Source organism: Jaculus jaculus, chromosome 9 (genome assembly GCF_020740685.1).
Source record: "Jaculus jaculus isolate mJacJac1 chromosome 9, mJacJac1.mat.Y.cur, whole genome shotgun sequence".
In the NCBI taxonomy this organism is placed as follows: Eukaryota; Metazoa; Chordata; class Mammalia; order Rodentia; family Dipodidae; genus Jaculus; species Jaculus jaculus.
Genome location: NC_059110.1, coordinates 124584941 through 124604818, shown reverse-complemented (window position 1 = coordinate 124604818; position 19878 = coordinate 124584941). Strand labels below are relative to the sequence as shown.

At 49.6% G+C, this 19878-nt stretch overlaps 1 protein-coding gene across 1 annotated transcript in view; it reads left to right on the top strand.

The window, feature by feature from the left end:
• The first annotated feature begins 1965 nt into the window (after positions 1-1965).
• Dnai2 (dynein axonemal intermediate chain 2) overlaps positions 1966-19878 on the top strand; it is a 38914-nt gene continuing 21001 nt past the window's right edge. Inside the window, exons 1-6 of the mRNA XM_045159468.1 lie at positions 1966-2080; positions 11594-11787; positions 13842-14003; positions 14781-14902; positions 16219-16361; positions 17657-17770. Coding sequence (XP_045015403.1) covers positions 11605-11787; positions 13842-14003; positions 14781-14902; positions 16219-16361; positions 17657-17770 — 724 coding nt within the window. The 5' untranslated portion in view covers positions 1966-2080; positions 11594-11604. The remainder of the gene's footprint in view (positions 2081-11593; positions 11788-13841; positions 14004-14780; positions 14903-16218; positions 16362-17656; positions 17771-19878) is intronic.

The window sequence follows — 19878 nt, the reverse complement described above, 5'->3', positions numbered from 1 at the left end:
CAGTGGCTGGAAGCCCTGGTGCACCCATTCTCTCCCTCTCTATCTGCCTCTTTCCCTCTCTGTCACTCTCAAATAACTAAATAAAAATAAACAAAAAAAATTAAAAAATAATAATAAAAAATAAGCCAGAGCCGGGTGTGGTGGTGTACGCCTTTAATCCAAACACTCAGGAGGCAGAGGTAGGAGGATTGCTGTGAGTTCGAGGCCACTCTGAAACTACATAGTGAATTTCAGGTCAGCCTGGGTTAGAGTGAGACCCTACCTCGAGAAACAAAACAAAAAAGTAGGCCAGGCCAGGCATGGTGGCACATGTCTTTAATTCCAGCACTTGGGAGGCAAAGGTAGAAGGATTGCCATGAGTTCAAGGCCACCCTGAGATTACATAGTGAATTCCAGGTCAGCGTGGGCTAAAGTGAGACCCAACATTGAAAAACCAAACAACAACAAAAATCCAGGTGTGGTAATGGACACCTTTAATCCTAGCACTCATGACGCAGAGGTAAGAGGATCACTGTGAGTTTGAGGGCAGCCTAAGACTACATCGTGAATTCCAGGTCCACCTAGGCTAGAGTGAAACTCCACCTCGAAAAACCAAAACACAAAAATAAGCCAATTAAGAAAGCAAAAAGAAGAAAAACTTGCTCAAGGTCATATGTTAAGCCTATAAAGCTTTCTCTGAAGCTCTGCTGCTCTGGGAGCTATACGGATCTTACATGTGGTTTTCTAACCCTAGGTTCCTTCCATTTGTATTTTCTCACTTAATGCACTTAATCTCGTGAGAAGCATGGCTTATTGTCTCTTTCATTCGTTCACTTATTCACTCACTCTTCATTCAATGAATACATGTTTACACTGTGCCAGCTACGTAAGCATATCGAAAATAGTCAGTCCTTACCCCCCAAGGGATTTCCACTCTGGTTATGTAGTCAGATGTGTGGTATGCAGAAGGGGCGGGGACACTTGAAGAAGTGGTAAAACTGCCTGTCAAGGGCAGAAGCAAAAAAATAACAGAACCTTCTTTCAACAACCAAGGGCCAGAGCTTCCCAAACACTGACCACTTTACCTCCTCTCCCCCACCCCCGTGTGTGTGTGTGTGTGTGTGTGTGTGTGTGTGTGTGTTTATACACACACATTTGAGAGAATGAGGGGCTGGAGGGATGGCTCAGGATTTAAGGAGCTTGCTTGTAAAGCCTAATGGTCTAATTAAATTCCCTAGTACTCAGAATTAAGCTTGATGCACAAAGAGGCACTTGCCTTTGGAGTTTGTTTGTTGCAAAAGGCCCTGGCATGCCCATTCCCTACCCGCTTCTTCTCTCCATACGTATGGAGAGAGAGAGCCAGGCGCTGCAGCACACACCTTTAACCCAGCACTCGGGAGGCAGAAGTAGGATGGTTACCCTGAGTTCGAGGTCAGCGTGGGAGCACAGAATGAATGGGAGGTCAAGGTGGACTAGAGTGAGACCCTACCTGGGGGGAAAAAAAAAATTAAACAAGAATAAATAAATAAAGAGAGTGAGGATGGGTGCGCCAGGGCCTCTTGCCACTTCAAACCAATTGCAGACGCACGCACCACTTTGTGCCTCGGGCTTTACGTGGGTGCTGGGGAATGGCACCTGGGAGGCCTTGCAGGTAAAGCACCCTTTAGCCGCTGACAAACAAACCCCTTTTCTTGCTTTATCAGGGGTCCTTCCGGGATGCTTGTTTGCAGATGGGGTTGTGTCTTGGCCAAGCGCTTAGAAGTTTGTGTTGCCGCTGGCGTGCAGCGGGCGGGGCCGGGATTCGGTTTACCGGGTTAACTTGGCCCCCTCTCCGCAGACCTCCAGCGGAGGGGCGGGACGGTGTTTCACAGCAGGTCCGCGGGGTCACGTGCTGGGGTAGCCTTCCCCTCCGCCCGCGTCCTCCACCCGGCCAGGGTTGCCAGGCAACCGGTCAACCCCGCAGCTCGGAGCCGTTTGAAGGGCGCCGGAGCCGGGCTTGGGTGCTTCCCGGACCGAGGAGCGGAGCCAGGCTACGGGACAGGCGCCGGAGGACGTCGGAGCCCAGGAGGACCGAGGCGAGAGCAGGGCAGAACCTCCGAGGGTAATGATGACGCACAGTGAAGAAACTCTGCACGCAGAGGCGTCCTGCGGGGACAGCTCTGTGAATGGTGGAGCCAGGCTCTGCACCCCTAAAACCTTCCCAAGCATTCGTCCTCACGGCTCAGGACACTCCCCCAAATCCCGCAACCCCTGAACACCTTGGCTTTGTACAGCCCTACCCAGCCAGGTCCAGACTCCCACTGGGTCCTGGAGGGGGTGGGACCTCTATTGGCGTCTGCAGAAGAATGTTCGATCCATCCAGCCTTGGCTTTAATGGGCTTGTTAAAAGAGGTGGGGGGAGGGCGGGCGCGGGAGAGATAGTTTAGCAGTTAAGGTGCTTGCCTGAGAAGCCTAAGGACCCAGGTTCAATTTCCCAGTATGGATTCCCCATGCACATGGTGGCGCCTATGTCTGGAGTTCGTTTGCAGTGACTGGAGGCCTTAGCGTGCCTCTCTCTCTCTCTCCCTCCCTCCCTCCTTCTCTCCCTCTCTCTCTCTCTCTCTCTCTCTCTCTCTCTCTCTCTCTCTCTCTATATATATATATATATATATATATATATATGTATATATATATATATATATATATATATATATATATATATATATATTTTTTTTTTTTCCCCAGTGAGTTCGAGACCAGTCTATGTCACAGGCTCTCTACCCCCTCCTGCCTTCCACATGGCAGATGCTCACTGTACTAACTCCTCTTAATCTCTAAAGTCCCTCTAAACCTTAAAACAAAGAATCTACCTCACAAAATTAAAAGGGAAAAAAAAAAACCCACCAGGCATGGTGGTGCACACCTTCAATCCCAGCACTCGGGAGGCATAGGTAGGAAGATCGCCATGAGTTCGAGGCCACCCTGAGACTCCATAGTGAATCCCAGGTCAGCCTTGGGCTAGAGCAAGACCCTACCTGGAAACTCTCCCTCCCCAAACAAAAGACCTGGGGGGGGGAGGGGAAAGGGGTACCAAGCGTTGGGGCAGTTGGTGAGTCCTGTGAACACTTCCTTTCATTGTCTTCCTGCGCGCTGTGGCTGTCCTGCCCACGAGGCTGCCCTGTTCCCTGTCACAGGGTTGCTTGGCCCCTTCAAGGTCTGTCAGCTCCCTTTCCCTTTAGCAAGCTCAGGTCTGTCCCTGCTGGCCAGCCACAGAAGCGGTCTCCTCCCTGCCTTCCAGCTTTGGTTACTGGAAATGCTTCAGCAAGGTACGGGAGGCAGAGGGGAAGGAGCTGGAGAGAGAGGCCAGGTGGAGGCTGAGCACCCTGGTCACGCTGGGCAGTGACAGGTGAGGCCCTGTCTGGGTGGGAGCCTGGGGGAAGGGGCGAATGTAAAGACCCCTGTGGGGCTGCGGAGGTGGCTCGGGGCTACAGGCACTTGCTTGCGAAGTCTGAGGGCCTGGGTTGCATTGCTCAGTACCCATGTACAGCTGGATGCACAAAATGGTGCCTGGGTCTGGAGTTGCATTTGCAGTAGCAGGTGCCGTGGCACACTCATTCACATTCGTCCTCTTTCGCCTTGCAACTGAATAATAAAATAATTTTTAAAAATCACTGTGGGGCTGAAAGGCTGGTTTAACGGTTAAGGTACTTGCCAGCAAAGCCTAAGGACCCAGTTCAATTCCCTAGGACCCACATAAGCCGGATGCACAAGGTGGCACGTGTTCCTGGAGTTCATTTGCAGTGGCTAGAGGCCCTGGTGTGCCCATTCTCTCTCTCTCTCCCCCACTTTCTCTATCTGTCTGCCTCTCTCTGTCAAAGAAGTAAATAAATAATTTTTTTTGAATTATTTAAAAGGGCTAGAGAGATGGCTTAGTGGTTAAGGCGCTTGCTGGCAAAGCCTAAGGACCCAGGTTCGGTTCCCTAGTACCCACGTAAGCCAGATGCACAAGGTGGCGTATGCATCTGGAGTTCGTTTGTGGTGGCTGGAGGCCCTGGTGCACCCATTCTCTCTCACGTTCCCTCTCTGTCTCAAGTAAATAAATAAATATTTTTTTTAATTGTTAAAAAAAACAAAGCCCACTGTGTTTCCCTGGAGGATGTGGCACTGCCGGAAGTGGGGTGAAGGTGCCCAGACCTGCTTCACGCTTCCATTTTGGGGCCTCTTCCCCCCCTCACCCACCATCCTGTTTGTGTTGCCCTGCAGCAGGGGAGCAAGGAGGGAGATTAATAAGGATGCCGCCTCTTCTGAAGGTCCCTTGGAACAGCGGAAATCCAGAAAGCAGCCAAGGACATGAGAGAGAACAAAGCATTCCTCTGTCAAGCAGGGCCCATCAGTACCAGCACCAAGACTGGGGCTGCCCCAGGGGCAAGAGATGAAGACGACAATGTTCTCATGTCCTTACCACAGCAAGGAGTGAGCACAAAGACTTGACCTGCTCCCTCGCCTCCAAGTTCCCACGCTGACACGCTTGCTTCCTACCAATGGGGATCCACGTCTGTCCCAGCTTGGGTACCTCCACTTTCTCGTCCACATGAGGGACTCTCTCCAAGAATTATCATCACACAAAAAGGGTTTTTTTGCCTTGAATCTTTATTTTTTTTTTTTTACAACCCACTGTTCCTTTTTGTTGTTGTTGTTGTTGTTTTGTTTTTTTGTTTTTCAAGGTAGGGTCTCACTCTAGCCCAGGCTGACCTGGAATTCACTATGGAGTCTCAGGGTGGCCTTGAACTCACGGCGATCCTCCTACCTCTGCCTCCCTAGTGCTGGGATTAAAGGCGTGCGCCACCACGCCCGGCTACCCACTGTTCCTTTTATTTGTTTTTCTCAGACATTTTTTAAAACATTTATTTATTTGAAAGAAATAGGGTGGAGCAAAGGAAAGAAGGAGGAGAGGGCTGGAGGGCTGGCTTAGAGGTTAAGGCATTTGCCTGCAAAGCCAATGGACCCAGGTTTGATTCCCCAGGACCCAAATAAGCCAGATGCACAAGGTGGCACATGCATTTGGAGTTCGTTTGCAGCAGGTGGAGACCCTAGTGTGCACATTCTCTGTCTTCTTCTGTCTCTCTCTCTCTCTCTCCTTCTCTTTCTCTCTGACAAATAAGTAAATATAAAATATTTTTTTAAGGAGGGAGGAGAAAGGACAGGCACGGCAGGACTCTCTTGCAGCTCTCCGGGCGCATGCACCACTTTGCACATTTGGGTTTCCATGGGTGCTGGGAGAACTGAACCTGAGCTGGCAGGCTTTACAAGCAAGCCTCTTTCACTACTGAGCCATCTCCCCAACCCCAACACAGCAAATTTTTTTACTTATTTATTTGCACACATATACATGTATCTGGGTGTGCCAGGGTCTCTCACTACGGCAAACAACTGTCAGACCCATGTGCCACTTTTTGCACCTGACTTTACATGGGTTTTGGGGAATGCAACCCAGGCCCACAGGCTTTGCAAGCAATTTCCTTTCACTACGAAGCCATCTCCCCAGCTCCAGGTTTTGTTTCTGTGTTTGGCGAAGGATTCACTTTGACTCCACCTGTTACGTTTTTTGGTGTTTGGACCAGGGCGTCAGGTTCCGTGTATTCCCGTATTTGAGACTCACTAGGATGCAGTGTCGCTCAGCAGTAGGTACAGTACTGACCTAGCATGTGTGTGAGGTCCTGGGATCTATCCCCCAGAGAAAGAGAGAGGGGCAGAGAGAGCTGCATGCCTCGGGGGTACTCTCCTGAAACTTCCAGGCAACAGTGATACTGCTCCTGTCCCCTCTGAGCCCCTGTGCGCCTGCTCACGTCATGGTTGGGGATGCCCCATTCTGCAGCATGTCTCCCAGGGAGAGAGGGAAGAGTCTCCTTCAACTCCCCTGGCTGATCTCACCACTGGTCTCTGAGCCCTGCTAGCTTGTGAGACAAGAGTCTGTGCCTTTAAATATCCACTCTGTCCACCTCAAGATGCAAAACAATGCCACCCTTCCCCATCAGGGCTGGGTCTTGGGAAACACCAAGAAATCCAGCAAAGCTACTGGGACCTGACTGGGGGTGAAGAGGCTATTCTTGTCTTCCTGGAGTTTCTACATTCTTTTTTTTAAAATTATTTATTTATTTATTTATTTGAGAGCGACAGACACAGAGAGAAAGACAGATAGAGGGAGAGAGAGAGAATGGGCGCGCCAGGGCTTCCAGCCTCTGCAAACGAACTCCAGACGCGTGCGCCCCCTTGTGCATCTGGCTAACGTGGGACCTGGGGAGCCGAGCCTTGAACCGGGGTCCTTAGGCTTCACAGGCAAGCGCTTAACCACTAAGCCATCTCTCCAGCCCAGTTTCTACATTCTTTAATGCCTCCTTGTGTCCCCTAGGAGCTGGCTGGGTAGCAGCACTTGGAGAGAGGAAGGAAGGGAGAGGCAGTCCCTAATTGCCTGAATCCAGAGGCCCTGCCTGGGAGGCACAGGTGCTTTTGCTCGTGGTTGAAGAGCGAGAGATCGGATTGACTTTTCATTCTTTTCCCTAAGGCCCCATCTTTGTCCACGTAAACTAAAGACATCAGGGTTCAATGCAACAGCATGTTTTACTCCCCCACCCTCTGTTTGTCCTCCGAGCCATTGCTCCTGCCCAGGAGAGTGAGTTTCCAAAGACATATCAGACAGAGAGAGAGTGAGCGTGGGTGTGCCAGGGCTGTTTGTCACTACAAGCAAACTCCAGATGCAAGCACCACTTTGTGCATCTCACTTTACATGACTGCTGGGGAATCGAACCCAGACCATCAGACTTTGCAAGCAAGCACTTTTAAGCGCTGAGCCATCTCCCCAGCTATCCAAAACGCTTTCTGCAGGAGTGTGGTTCAAGATGGCGGTGGGGGCGGTTTGAAACCATGCTGTCTTCTTCAATCCTATGGATGCCAAGGGACTTGGGAGTTGTCTCTCCTCCCCGTCCTCCCCCTGCCTCAGCTGCTCCCAACTACCGTGGTACCTGCTTCTAGATTGACCCCCACCTATCACCCCTGTGTCTCTCAGGGATCATCAGCAAGGGTTAGTTCCTTGTAGTCCTGGAGTTTTGCAGTTTTAGCTCTTACCTTCATACTGCAGTCTTCCTTGAGTGAACTCTTGCATATGGTGTGAGGTAGAGATCTATAGACACTCGTGCTTGGCAATACCAGTTGTCCGTGTAATATTTGCTGAAAAGACCACCTTTTCCCTTTGCACGTCTACCATTTGTCATAGACCAGTCAGTCATGACTGTGAAGGTTTTTCTTGGAACTTTCAGTTCTATTATTCTCTGTCTAGCCTTCACCAGGACCGCACTGTCTTGATCAGTCATAGTTGGCCTCATTTATTTGTCTGTTTATGTTTATTTTTGTTTTTGAAACAAGGTTTTACTGTGTAGTCCTGGCTGTCTTAGAATTTCATATGTAGAGCTGGGCGTGGTGGCGTACGTCTTAATCCCAGCACTCGGGAAGCAGAGGTAGGAGGATCACCATGATCACCACTCAAGGCCACCCTGAGAGTACATAGTGAATTCCAGGTTAGCCTGAACTAGAGTGAGACCCTACCTCAAAAAAGAAAGAAAGAAAGAAAGAAAGAAAGAAAGAAAGAAAGAAAGAAAGAAAGAAAGAAAGACTTTGATATATAGCTGGGCATGGTGGTGCATGCCTTTAATCCCAGCACTCAGGAGGCAGAAGTAAAAGTATTGCTGTGAGTTCGAGGCCAGCCTGAGACTACATAGTAAATTCCAGGTCAGCCTGAGCTAGAGCAAGACTCAACCTCAAAAAGCGGGGCAGGGCCGCTGGAGAAATGGCTCAGTGGTTAAAGGCACTTATCTGCAAAGCCTAAAGACCTGGTTTTGCTTCTGGAGTTTGTTTACAGTGGCAAGAGGTCTTGGTGTGCCCATTCTCTTTCTCTCTCTGCATGTAAATAAATAATTAAAAAAAAAAAAAAAGAATTTGCTACATAGATTAGGTTGACCTGTAAGTTGCAGCAATTCTCCTGCCTCTGCATAGTCAATGTTGGAATTATAGTCCTGCACCATCATGACCAGCTCACAGGACTAAAAAAAAAAAAAAAAAAAAAAAAAATTCTTGGGGAAAGCCCAACAGACTGGCCTTTTTTTGAGAGGAGGGGAGAGAGTACTGTGGAACCAAATACCGATTGTTGGGCTCTGCAGGCAAATTCCTTAACTTCTTTTTTTTCCCCCTAGAAATGGTTGCCTATTAGAGGTAGAATTATAGGTACTTTAAAATGTTTATTTATTTATTTATTTATTTATTTGACAGAGAAAGAGAGAGAATGGGCGTGCCAGGGCCTCCAGCCACTGCAAACGAACTCCAGATGCATGCGCCCCTTGTGCATCTGCCTAACATGGGTCCTGGGGAATTGAACCTGGGCCTTTGGCTTTGCTGGCAAATGACTTAACCGCTAAGCCATCTCTCCAGCCCAAATTCCTTAACTTGTGAGCCATCTCTCCAACCCTCATTTCTGTCTCTGACCCTCTACCTAATCTTTTTTTTTTTAAAGTTTTTATTTTTATTTAGTTATTTATTTGACAGAAAGAGGGAGAGAGAATAGATGTGCCAGGGCCTCCAGCCACTGCAAACAAACACCAGATGCTTGCGCTCCCTTGTGCATCTGGCTAATGTGGGTCCTGGGGAACCGAACCAGGGTCCTTAGGCTTTGCAAGCAAACATCGTAACCACTAAGCCATCTCTCTAGCCCCCCAACCTACTCTTGCTGATAAACTTCCTCTTCCCAAACAGTCCCTCATCTATTTTTCATGTCATTTGTGTGTGACCTAGTAAGTCTAACTAAGGTGGCTTGCATGAACACTGCTGGAAGTTATTTATTGGGACACAGGCAACTGTCCAGTGGCTGCCCAGAATAAAATGTCTGTCCCTCCTCAGCAGCCATTAACTGCCACTAGCTCCTCAGGGAAGGGTGTGTGTTTGGGAGGGGGAGAAAAGACAGCGATCAGGAATTGTGTTTTTAGGACCAAGTCCACATTGGCGAGGAAATTGTGTTTGAACGCCAACCTTATTGTTACCAAGCATGTCATCCTAGGTACGGGTCACTTCTGCAAAGACGGAGTGGCCCAGCCGAGGCGACACAAATGGCGAGGACAGGTACAAAACTCGAGGGCAGGGTCTTGCCCAGCCTGCTGAGGAAGTCACTTGCCTCAGTTGTTTTTCAAGGTGACTCAGCTCCACCTAGGTGGAGGGATGCAGAGGAAGATTCCTGATGCGGCCACTAGGGGGCGCGGCTAGAGCCTGATAAAACAGGAGCTCGGGCCTGGAGGAGCCTTTTGTACAACTGGGCAAATTGAATGGGAGCTCTCTTTGAGGCCAGACCTCTCCAATCTGAGCACGGTGTGGTTCAGGTCTCGGAGGTGATGGGGAGTGTAGCCCAAAGTCATCCCCATCAATATTTCTTCCTGCCTCCCAGTAAGCGTATTGATTTCAGCGGAAAGTAGAATTTGGTGGGTAAGAGTGTTGGAGCCAGGCCGACCAGCTTGTACCACTTATCTATCAGCTATGCGATGCTGGGCTGGTCAGATTCCTTCAAGTAAAATTGTGGTTGTGTTGCCCACTTCAGTGGCAAATGTAAGAAGCGAGAGAGAGAGAGAGAGAGAGAGAGAGAGAGAGAGAGAGAGGGAGGGAGGGAGAGAGAGAGAGAGAGAGAGAGAAATTGTGCTGAGCGTGCAGTCTGCATTCAGACGAGTTCCTGTGGGCGCTGTCTTCGTTGTACAGGGTTATTGGATACAAGGTCTCACCTGTGGGGCAGGCTGGCCTGAGCTGTAGGCTAGACTTGAACTCACAGCAATCTCCCTGCCTCAGCCTCCAGATTGCTGGGATGGTGGTGTTGGCCATGAGCCGTCACAGACAGATTCTTTCCCTCCTCTTTCTCTTCCTCATCCTCCTCTTCTGTTTAGTTCTTTTTTTTGTTGTTCTTTTATTTTTTTTTTGAGGTAGGGTCTCACTCTAGCCCAGGCTGACCTGGAATTCACTATGGAGTCTCAGGGTGGCCTTGAACTCATGGCAATCCTCCTACCTCTGCCTCCCGAGTGCTGGGATTAAAGGTGCGCGCCACCATGCCCGGCTTCTCTTCTGTGTAGTTCTTTAGGCAGGGCCTCCTTCTAGCTCAAGCTGACCCGGAACTTACTTTGTAGCCCAGGGTGGCCTCACATTCATGGCAATCCTCCTACATTAGCCTCTTTAGAGTTACAGGTGTGAACCACCACACCTGGCTGTTACTTTATTATTATTATTTTTTTTTTTTCTGGCTGTTACTTTTGAAACAGGGTCTCTCTCATGCAACCCAACCTGGCCATGAACTCATCTGTAAGCAAGGATGACCTTGAACTAATGCTTTTCCTCCAAAGTGCTAGGATTATGCATAGACTACAATGCCCAACTGAGGTTTTTTTTAATATATATATATATATTTTTTTTATTTTTATTTATTTGAGAGAGGGAGGGAGAGAGAAAGAGAAATAGGCAGGTGGGGGAGGGGCGGGGAGAAAATAAGCATGCAAGGGTCTCTAGCTACTGTAAACGAACTCCAAACTCATGCGACCCCTTGTGCATCTGGCTTACGTGGGTCCTGGGGAATCAAACCTGGATCCTTTGGCTTTGTATGCAAGCGCCTTAACTGCTAGGCTATCTTCCCAGTCTCCTAACTGAGTTTTAAAAATACACATGGCAGGGGGCTGGAGATATAGCTCAGCAGTTAAGACTTTTGCCTGCAAAGCCTAACAACCAAGGTTTGATTTCCTAGTACTCATGTAAAGGGGCTGGTGAGATGGCTTAGCAGTTAAGGTATATGCCTGCGAAGCCTAAAGACCCAGGTTCGATTCTCCAGATCCCACATAAGCCAGATGAACATGATGGTGCATGCATCTGGAGTTCGTTTGCAGTGGCTGGAGCCCTTGGCGTATCCATTCTCACTCTCTCTCTATCTCTATCTCTCTCCCTCTCTTTGTCTCAAATAAATAAATAAAATAGGCAAATACAATGTTTAAAATTAGTACCCATGTAAAGCTAGATGCACAAAGTGGTGCATGCATCTGGAGTTCATTTGCAGCAGCTGGAGGCCCTGGCACACCCATTCTCTCTTTCTGTCTCACTTCTCTATCTCTCTCTGCTTGCAAATAAATAAATAAATAAAATATTCGGGCTGGAGAGATGGCTTAGTGATTAAGGCATATACCTGCAAAGCCAAAGGACCCAGATTAAATTCCCCAGGACCCACATAAGCCAGATGCACATGATGGCACACGTGTCTGGAGTTTGTTTCAAGCAACTGAAAGCCCTGGCACGCCCATTCTCTCTCTCTCTCCCTGTCTCTATCCCTCCCTCTCTCTCTCTCTCGCTCTCTCCTTCTCTCTCTATCTGCCTCTTTCTATCTCTCAAGTAAATAAATAAAATTTAAAAATATTTTTAAAATGCAGGTGGAATGTCTGGAAAGTTTCCTAGGATTCCCCAGCCTGTCTCCCTGTAAACCGATGTAGAGCTGTGTGCCTCCTCTGGTGGGCCCCGCGGGGCTGGGGCGGTGGGCGGGTGGGCCTCTCACCCCGCACGCTCTCCCTGCACCCCGCAGCGGCCGGCGCCATGGAGATCGTGTACGTGTACGTCAAGAAGCGCAGCGAGTTTGGGAAGCAATGCAACTTCTCCGACCGCCAGGCAGAACTGAACATTGACATCACACCCAACCCCGAGCTGGCAGCGCTGTATATGGAGCGGAACCCGGTGGACAAGGGCGTGCAGTGCTCAGCCAGCATGTCAGAGCACGAGGTGGGTGTCCTGCCCCAGAGACGCAGGGGCACCGAGCAGAGTGGCCCACAGGGAGAGGAAGGGGTAGGTGAGGGGGAGGGACTGGGGCTCCTATCTCCCTGGAAACTAGTTAGAATCAACCATCACCTGTCCAGAAGTGTGAGGACAGAGTCGCCCCAAGAGCCACCACGGTGCTAGGGTCAGGAACTGACACCGTCACCCTTCCTTGGGGCCAGAGGAGCGGCGATCAAGATGCTCCTGCCAAGGCCTGTGACCTGCCCTCTGAGACACTGCCCTGGACATGTAGCAGCCTGGGGACAGCCCTTCCCAGGGGGCTCGAGGGGGAAGGGCTCCACAGGGAGTCGCAGTTGGGGTGGGCCCCAGGAGCTCCCTGTTCACGTGAACCAGGAATGAACCCCAGATGAGGTCAGAGACCGCTCAGAGGAGATCGGGCACAGCGAGCTAACCTGTTTCATCTTGCCTCAGGTCAACCGAGTGAAAGCTGTGCAATCACCTGGGCCTGGGCGGTCTGATAACTCCCAAATAAAGCAGCCCCTTGCTCTCGGCCTAATTGCTATCTTGAGACCAGGATGACTGTGGCCCATGGTGTAGCCACAAGTCAAGTGGAGGCCACGCTGGCTTCTTGTACCAGCCAGGCTGGCATCTCACTCTGGGAGAGAGCGCTGACCTAGGGTGGAAAGGAAATGGGAGCGACTGCTTAACAGGATGGGTGACGGAAGAGCTTTGAGGCTAGAAGGTGGCGGATGGAGTGTGGCACGTGACACCATGCATGTGCATGATAATACAAATGCATAGAACACTTGCACATGTTTAAGGTGGTGAGAAACAAATGTCATCTGGCTGGAGAGATGGCACATTGGGTAACGCTTGCAGCAAGCCTGAGGGCCTGAGGGGACCCAGGACTGCCTGGGTTTGATTCCCCAGCACCCATGAGCAGCAGTGCGGGCCACACACGTCTGTAACCCCAGTCCTGTGGGGAATAGAGACTGGAGAGTTGCTGGGGCTCACAAAAACCACAGTTCCCCTTTACCTATTTATTTATTTATTTATTTGGTTGGGGGGGTTCGAGGTAGGGTCTCACTCTGGTCCAGGCTGACCTGGAATTAACTATGTAGTCTCAGGGTGGCCTCGAACTCATGGTGATCCTCCTACCTCTGCCTCCCAAGTGCTGGGCACTTGCTTTTTTTTAAAATGTTTATTTATTTGTGAGAGGCCGAGAGGGAGAGAGAGTGAGTGAGTTGGGTGTACCAGGGCCTCCAGCCACTGCAAACACACTCCAAACGCATGTGCTACCTTGTGCATGTGGCTCACGTGGAGTCTTCAGCAATAGGGTCTTACCATCTATTCCTGGTGGGAAACCAAGGGCCTTGGCAATGGCCTATAATGTTTTGGGGGCATCAGGGATCTCCCTGGCCAACAACTCACTGGAAAGTATCCCATCCCTGGCACTGAAAATTTTCTAGCAACAATCTACAGCTCCTGAGTGTTCCATTGTCCAAAAAAGTAGGATTACATATGTTTTATTTCTATCCTCTTAGATTTTGATTAGCCCTCTCTCCACCTTTCTTTTACTCAATCTCTTCCCCAGACCTCATTTTGGGCCTTTTCACCCCCATTAGTCTGTTCTTCTACTTACATATATACAATACCATCCTATTAAAGTACCCCCTCCCTTCCTTTCTCTTCCCTTTCTATCTCTTTTCTAGCTTACTGGCCTCTGCTACTGAGGTTTTTTCCTTCTCACACAGAAGCCCAGTCATCTGCAGCTAGGATCCACATATGAGAGAGACCCTCTCTTTTATTTTGATGTCATGATCTTTTCCTCCTATTATGGTGGTCTTGTGTAGGTAGCATCAGGCACTGTGAGGTCATGGGTATCCAGGCCATTTTGTGTCTGGAGGAGCACATTGTAAGGAGTCCTACCCTTCCTCTGGCTCTTACATTCTTTCCGCCACCTCTTCCGCAGTGGACCCTGCGCCTTGGAAGGTGTGGCAGATGTCTCAGTGCTGAGCCCTCGGAGGTCCATATCTTCTCACCCACGGATCTCTGTTTAGGCCAACACTGAACGGTTCGAGATGGAGAACTGCGGGGTTAACCACATCGAGGGGGGCTGGCCCAAGGATGTGAACCCCCTGGAGCTGGAGCAGACCATCCGCTTTCGGAAGAAAGTGGAGAAGGATGAGAACTACATCAATGCCATCACGCAGCTGGGCTTGGTGAGTTCCCCCAGCTTCAGCCGCCGGACATCCGGGCACTGCAGGTCCCCAGGGTGTGCCTGGCCCTGTGTGAGCTCCATGGGGTGTGGTGGGCGGTGGGTGGGGGGGTTAAATCTTGCTACTGACTTCACAAATCCATAACTGAACAGATTTTAGTAGGAGTCTAAAACATGGAGAGCTCTACGGAGCAGCCAATAGAGCTCATATGTGTGTTCAGTGAGTTTGAACCAAAGCTCACGTCTCTGGGGGCACAGTCAAGGTTGCAAAACTGAATCTCACATATATCTTTTCCCCCAATTTTTTGTTTTTGTTTTGTTGTTTGTTTGTTTGTTTTTGGGAGGTAGGGTCTAACTCAAGCCCAGGCTGACCTGGAATTCACTATGTAGTGTCAGGCTGGCCTCCAACTCAGGGCGGTCCTCCTACCTCTGCCTCCCGAGTGTTGGGATTAAAGGTGTGGACCACCACACCCGGCTTCCCAAAAATGTTTTAAATCACTTCAGGGGGTCAAATACAAACACACACATCATCACATACCATAGAAATACTGTTTTGGGCGGGGACCTGGAGAGATGTCTTAGCGGTTAAGGCACTTGCCTTAGTACCTGGCTTCAATTTCCCAGAAACCCATGTAATGCCAGATCCACAAAGTAGTGCATGTGTCTGGAGTTCAATGGCCAAAGTCCCTGGTGTGTCCATATGCACACAACCTCTCTCTGTGCTTGCCGTAAGTAAATAATAAGAAACCCAGCATGCTTGTTCTCCGTGTCTCTCCTGCAGATCATGGAACACTGCATCAAGCAGAACAATGCCATCGACATCTACCAGGAATATTTTGATGAGGAAGAGTCTGTGGAGGTGACCGAAGAAGCCCCGTCAGCCAAAACCATCAATGTTTTCAGGTAGCTGCTCAGGGACGCGGGGTTCTGATCACGGTGACTCGCTGCCCAGTGCTCTTCACAATGTGCCCTGGAGCCTGATCATGGGGCAGGGCGAAAAGGTGCCCAACACAGAAGCTGGGTGCTATGGCAGACATTTGAAATCTCAGCCACACCTATGGGTGAGAAAGGAGGAGGAGACAGGAGAATCCTCTCGAAGCTGGGCAGCCATGTGAGATCCCGCTTCAAAGGAGGTGGAGGCAAGGACTGCTGCCCGAAAGATGTCCTCTGATTTCCACACGCATGCGTCATGACACATGCTGCGCCCACACTCACACATATCATGCGTACACACACCCAGAAAATGAAAACTAGTAATGAAATGAGGGGCTGGAGAGACGGCTCGATAGCTGAAGGCGCTTGCTTGCAAAGCTTACCTGGCCAGGTTCAGTTCTTCAGAACCCACATAAAGGCAGATGCACAAAGGGGCGCATGTATCTGGAGAGAGTTGGTTTGCAGCAGCAAGAGGCCCTGGCATGCCCATTCTCTCCCTCTCTCTCCTCTCCTTATGCTTGCAGATAAATAAAATATTTCAAAAATAGTATTAATTAGATTAATAGATTCCAGTAAGTGAAAGTGATTGCTGGTATCTATTTGAATTATGGTTTGTTTGTTTGTTTATGGCAGAGAGAGTCAGAAAAAAAAGAGGGAGACAGGAAGAAAGAGTGAGTATGGATACATAAGGACCTCCCGCCACTGTGACTGAGTTCTGGACACAGGCACTGCTTTGTGTAATGCTTTCTTCAGTCACTAGGGTTTTGAACCTGAGTTGTTAGGCTTTGCAAGCAAGCACCTTTAACTGCTAAGCCATCTCTCCAGCCCTTTTTGAACTTTTTAAAGGAAAAAGCTGATAGATAAGGAATTAGGGGAATCCCTCTGCTGCAGTCCGGTTCACATTGCTGGTAGAAATCACCCAACCAAGAGCAGCTTGTGTGTGCGTGTGTGTGTGTGGGGGGAGTTTATTTTGATTTACAGACTTGAGAGGAAGCTCCATGATGGCAGGGAAAATGACGACATGGGCAGAGGGTGGATATCACCGCCTGGCCAACATACGGTGGACCATAGCAACAGGAGAGTGTGCCAAACACTGGCAAGAGGGACACTGGCTATAACACCCATAAGCCCACCCCCAGCAATACATTACCTCCAGGAGGCGCTAATTCCCAAATCTCCATCAGCTGGGAACCTCGCATTCAGAACACCTAAGTTTATGGGGGACACCTGAGTCAAACAACCACACCCTCTCTACAGAATTCTTTCCTCTGTGCTTTCCCCTTAAGGGATCCCCAGGATATCAAGAGGACAGCCACGCACCTCTCCTGGCACCCCGATGGCAACAAGAAGTTGGCAGTGGCATACTCTTGCCTGAAGTTTCAGCAGGCACCCATGGGCATGAGCCACGAGTCATATATCTGGGACCTGGGTGAGAAGCAGGTGGCCCTGCTGGCCAGGGAGGTGCAAGGGGTCAGGGTGGAGGCCAGCACAAGCCGGGAGCAGAGGGGGGAAGTAGAATGGAAGTGATGTGTCCAAGGCATACTCGGGGAGGGGTCAGGGGCTGAGGAGGAAGGCTCCCACACTTTGTCTGTGTGGGATTATGTACAGTTTAACCAAGCCAGCCCAGAGCCAGGAAATTCCCTTCTACTACATATTTATTCTCGAGCTCCGGGCTCCCCATATGTGTAGACAAGTGCCATACTCCTGAGCTGTGGCCCCAGCCCCATGCCAGATTCTTAGCTCGAGAGCCCATGGGATCTCAGTTCTCGGCCCTGGAGAACCTACGAGAAAGATGAGTATCTGATGGAGAAGGGGCCATTGAAGGAGAGGAACCTTCATGTCAGCCTTCCTGGCACTTGTCCCGCATGCCCGGCCAGCCGGGACAGTGGGCCCCCCTGTGAGCTCAGATCATTGTACATAGGGGTCCATGAGCGTAGGTGCCCTCTGACCTCATGGCTACAGTAAACACGTAGGTACCACGGGGGGAGCTTTCACTCTGTAGCGTAGATTCCGGCTGTTCCCCCATCCACAGGCCTGGGTGGAAGATGCTGAAGGCGAGCTGACTTTATGTATAAATAAATAAATAAATAAATAAATAAATAAATAAATAAATAAATAAATAAAAATCTTAGTGTTGCAGTCCGGTTCACATTGCTGGTAGAAATCACCCAACCAAGAGCAGCTTCTGGGAAACAGAGATTTATTTTGGCTTACAGGCTCGAGGGGAAGCTCCATGATGGCAGGGGAAAACGATGGCATGAGCAGAGGGTGGACATCACCCCCTGGCAAACATAAGATGGACCACAGCAACAGAACGGTGTGCCAAACGCTGGCATGGGGAAACTGGCTATAAAGCCCATAAGCCTGCCCCCAACAATACACTCCCTCCAGGAGGCGTTAATTCCCAAATATCCATCAGCTGGGGAGCTAGTGTTCAGAACACCTAAGTTTATGGGGGACACCTGAATCAAACCACCACACTTAGGGTTAGAATTTTATTTTACCCCAAACCTGGAGGATGGACTAGAACAGGGATTCAACACACAAATACACGCTGTAATCCTGATCTCCCCCCAAGATTCAAGCCAAGGGGAGCAGTAGTAGGGAAGGGGTTCACGTGTTCCCTCTTGGCCACCCCCACATGCATAGGGGCTTAAGTCAATTATCCCCATCATTTTTCTGTCCAAACCTGATGGGACTTTATTTTGTTTTTCTGTTTTATAGAAAACCCCAACAGACCTGAAATAACCCTGAAGCCATCCTCACCACTTGTCACCCTGGAGTACAACCCCAAAGACTCCCATGTGCTCCTGGGGGGCTGCTACAATGGGCAGATCGGTAAGGAGGAGCCTGGCACCCAGGCTAGGACCCACACATCACTGGGACTAAGTGGGTGGAACTTTCCAGAAACTGACTCCTGTCCCCTGGCTGGTCACATTTTGCTGATATTTTGGCCTGGATTATTCAAGTAAATATAGCATTAACATAAAACAAAAGGTCTTGGAAACCATAGTACAAGTATATTCAAGGAATAATTGCTGAGAGGCCAGCCACAGAGGGACGTGAGAACCACTGTGGAGCCTGTGTTATGAGAGTTACGGGAAAGCCCACATGGGAACGGTGTGCATAACGCTGCCCTTAGAGACGGAGCTGGGAAATGTTTCCTTCATCAGTTACTGCCCTCACTGCTGAGAGAATGCCAAATAGATACAACTTATGATAGGGCTGGGCTGGAGAGATGGCTTAGTGGTTAATGCGCTTGGCAGCAAAGCCAAAGGACCCAGGTTTGATTCCCCAGGACCCACATAAGCTGGATGCACAAGGTGGCACATGAGTCTGGAGTTCATTTGCAGTGGCTATAGGTGCACCCATTCTCTCTCTCTCTCCCTCTCTATCTGCCTTTCTTTCTCAATTAAATGAAATTTAAATTTAAAAGATTATCTTTTTTAAATCCCAGGGGCTGAAGAGATAGTTTAGCATTATAGGCACTTGCCTGTAAAGCCTAAGAATCCAGGTTCGATTCTCCAGGTCCCACGTAAACCAGACACACAAGGTGGTGCATGCATCTGGAGTTCATTTGCAGTGACTAGAGGCCCTGGCATGCCCATTCTCTCTTCTCTTTCTCTAATAAATAAATAAATAATAAATAATACTTCTTTAAAAAAAATCAAGCCAGACATGGTGGCGCATGCCTTTAATCCTAGCACTGTGGAGGCAGAGGGAGGAGGATCGCAGTGAGTTCAAGGCCACCCTGAAGCTACAGAGTGAATATCAGATCAGCCTGGGCTAGAGTGAGACTCTACCTCAAAAAACAAATAAACAAACAAAATATTTGGAGAATAAAATAAATCCCAGTGTGGTGGCAAACACCTTTAATCCCAGCACTGGGAAGGTCAAGGTAGGAGGATTGCTGTGAGTTCAAGGTCAGCCTGAAACTATATAGTGAATTCTAGGTCAGTCTGGAATAGGTTCCCTTCCAGGGAAAACAGTCATGGTGGGGAACCCTCAGCATCTGGAGTGTCAGTCCACTATGGTGGAAGCCTACATGACTTCTCACATGATGCCAACCAGGAAGTAACGTGTTCAGGACAGAAACAAGCCTCCCCCGCCCCCCCCCAGCAACCCACTTCCTCCAGCTAGAGCCCAGCCCCAAAGGTTTCACAGCTTCTCCAAACAGCGCCATGTACTGGGGACCAAGTGTTCAAACAGATGAACCCTTAGGGACATCTCGCATTCAAAACACATCACTTCCTCCTATTGTTTTCTGGAAGAATTTAGAGTCTAGACCAATTCTTTAGTTTTTGATAGGATTGGCTGGGGAAGCTGGACTTTTCCAAATTGGAAGATTTAGAACTCTAATTCAATCGCAACACTGTGGAGGTGGAGGCAGGAGAATTGGGAATTTAAGGTCATCCTTGACAACACAGTGGGCTAGCCTAGGCTACATGGGACCCTGTGTCCAGAAAGGAGGAGCTGCTTTGTCCTGGTTTGTTCGCGAGCCCTGCTTTACTTATCATTCATAACCTGTTGCAGGGGCTTTCATGCTGGCTCCAAGGCTTTATTACAGTAAGGAGAGCCCAGCAGTCACATCTGGGACCAGAGCACTCAATTTCTGGCAAGGGTTCAATTTTGGGCACTGTTTTGCCCAAGCAGAGAAAGTTAGTCAAGAAAACCTATTTCTAGGTCAGGCTAGACCAGGGACAAAAGCCTTGGACTTGGGAATCTATTAACTCAAAACTTAGGGACAAGGGCTTTTCTTGTTTCACGGACTCGGCTTTCCGGGAAAGGTCTCTGAGTCAGGGCAGGCCCTCCAGGGGCCCCATGGGAAAATGAAGGGCACATAGGTGGGGGCAGGAAGGAGAGAGGTGTCACATCTTCGCTGGCAAAGCGCTGGGAGCGGGTCATGGCAGAGGCTTAAACGCGGCCGTTTCTTGCTGGGAGCGGCA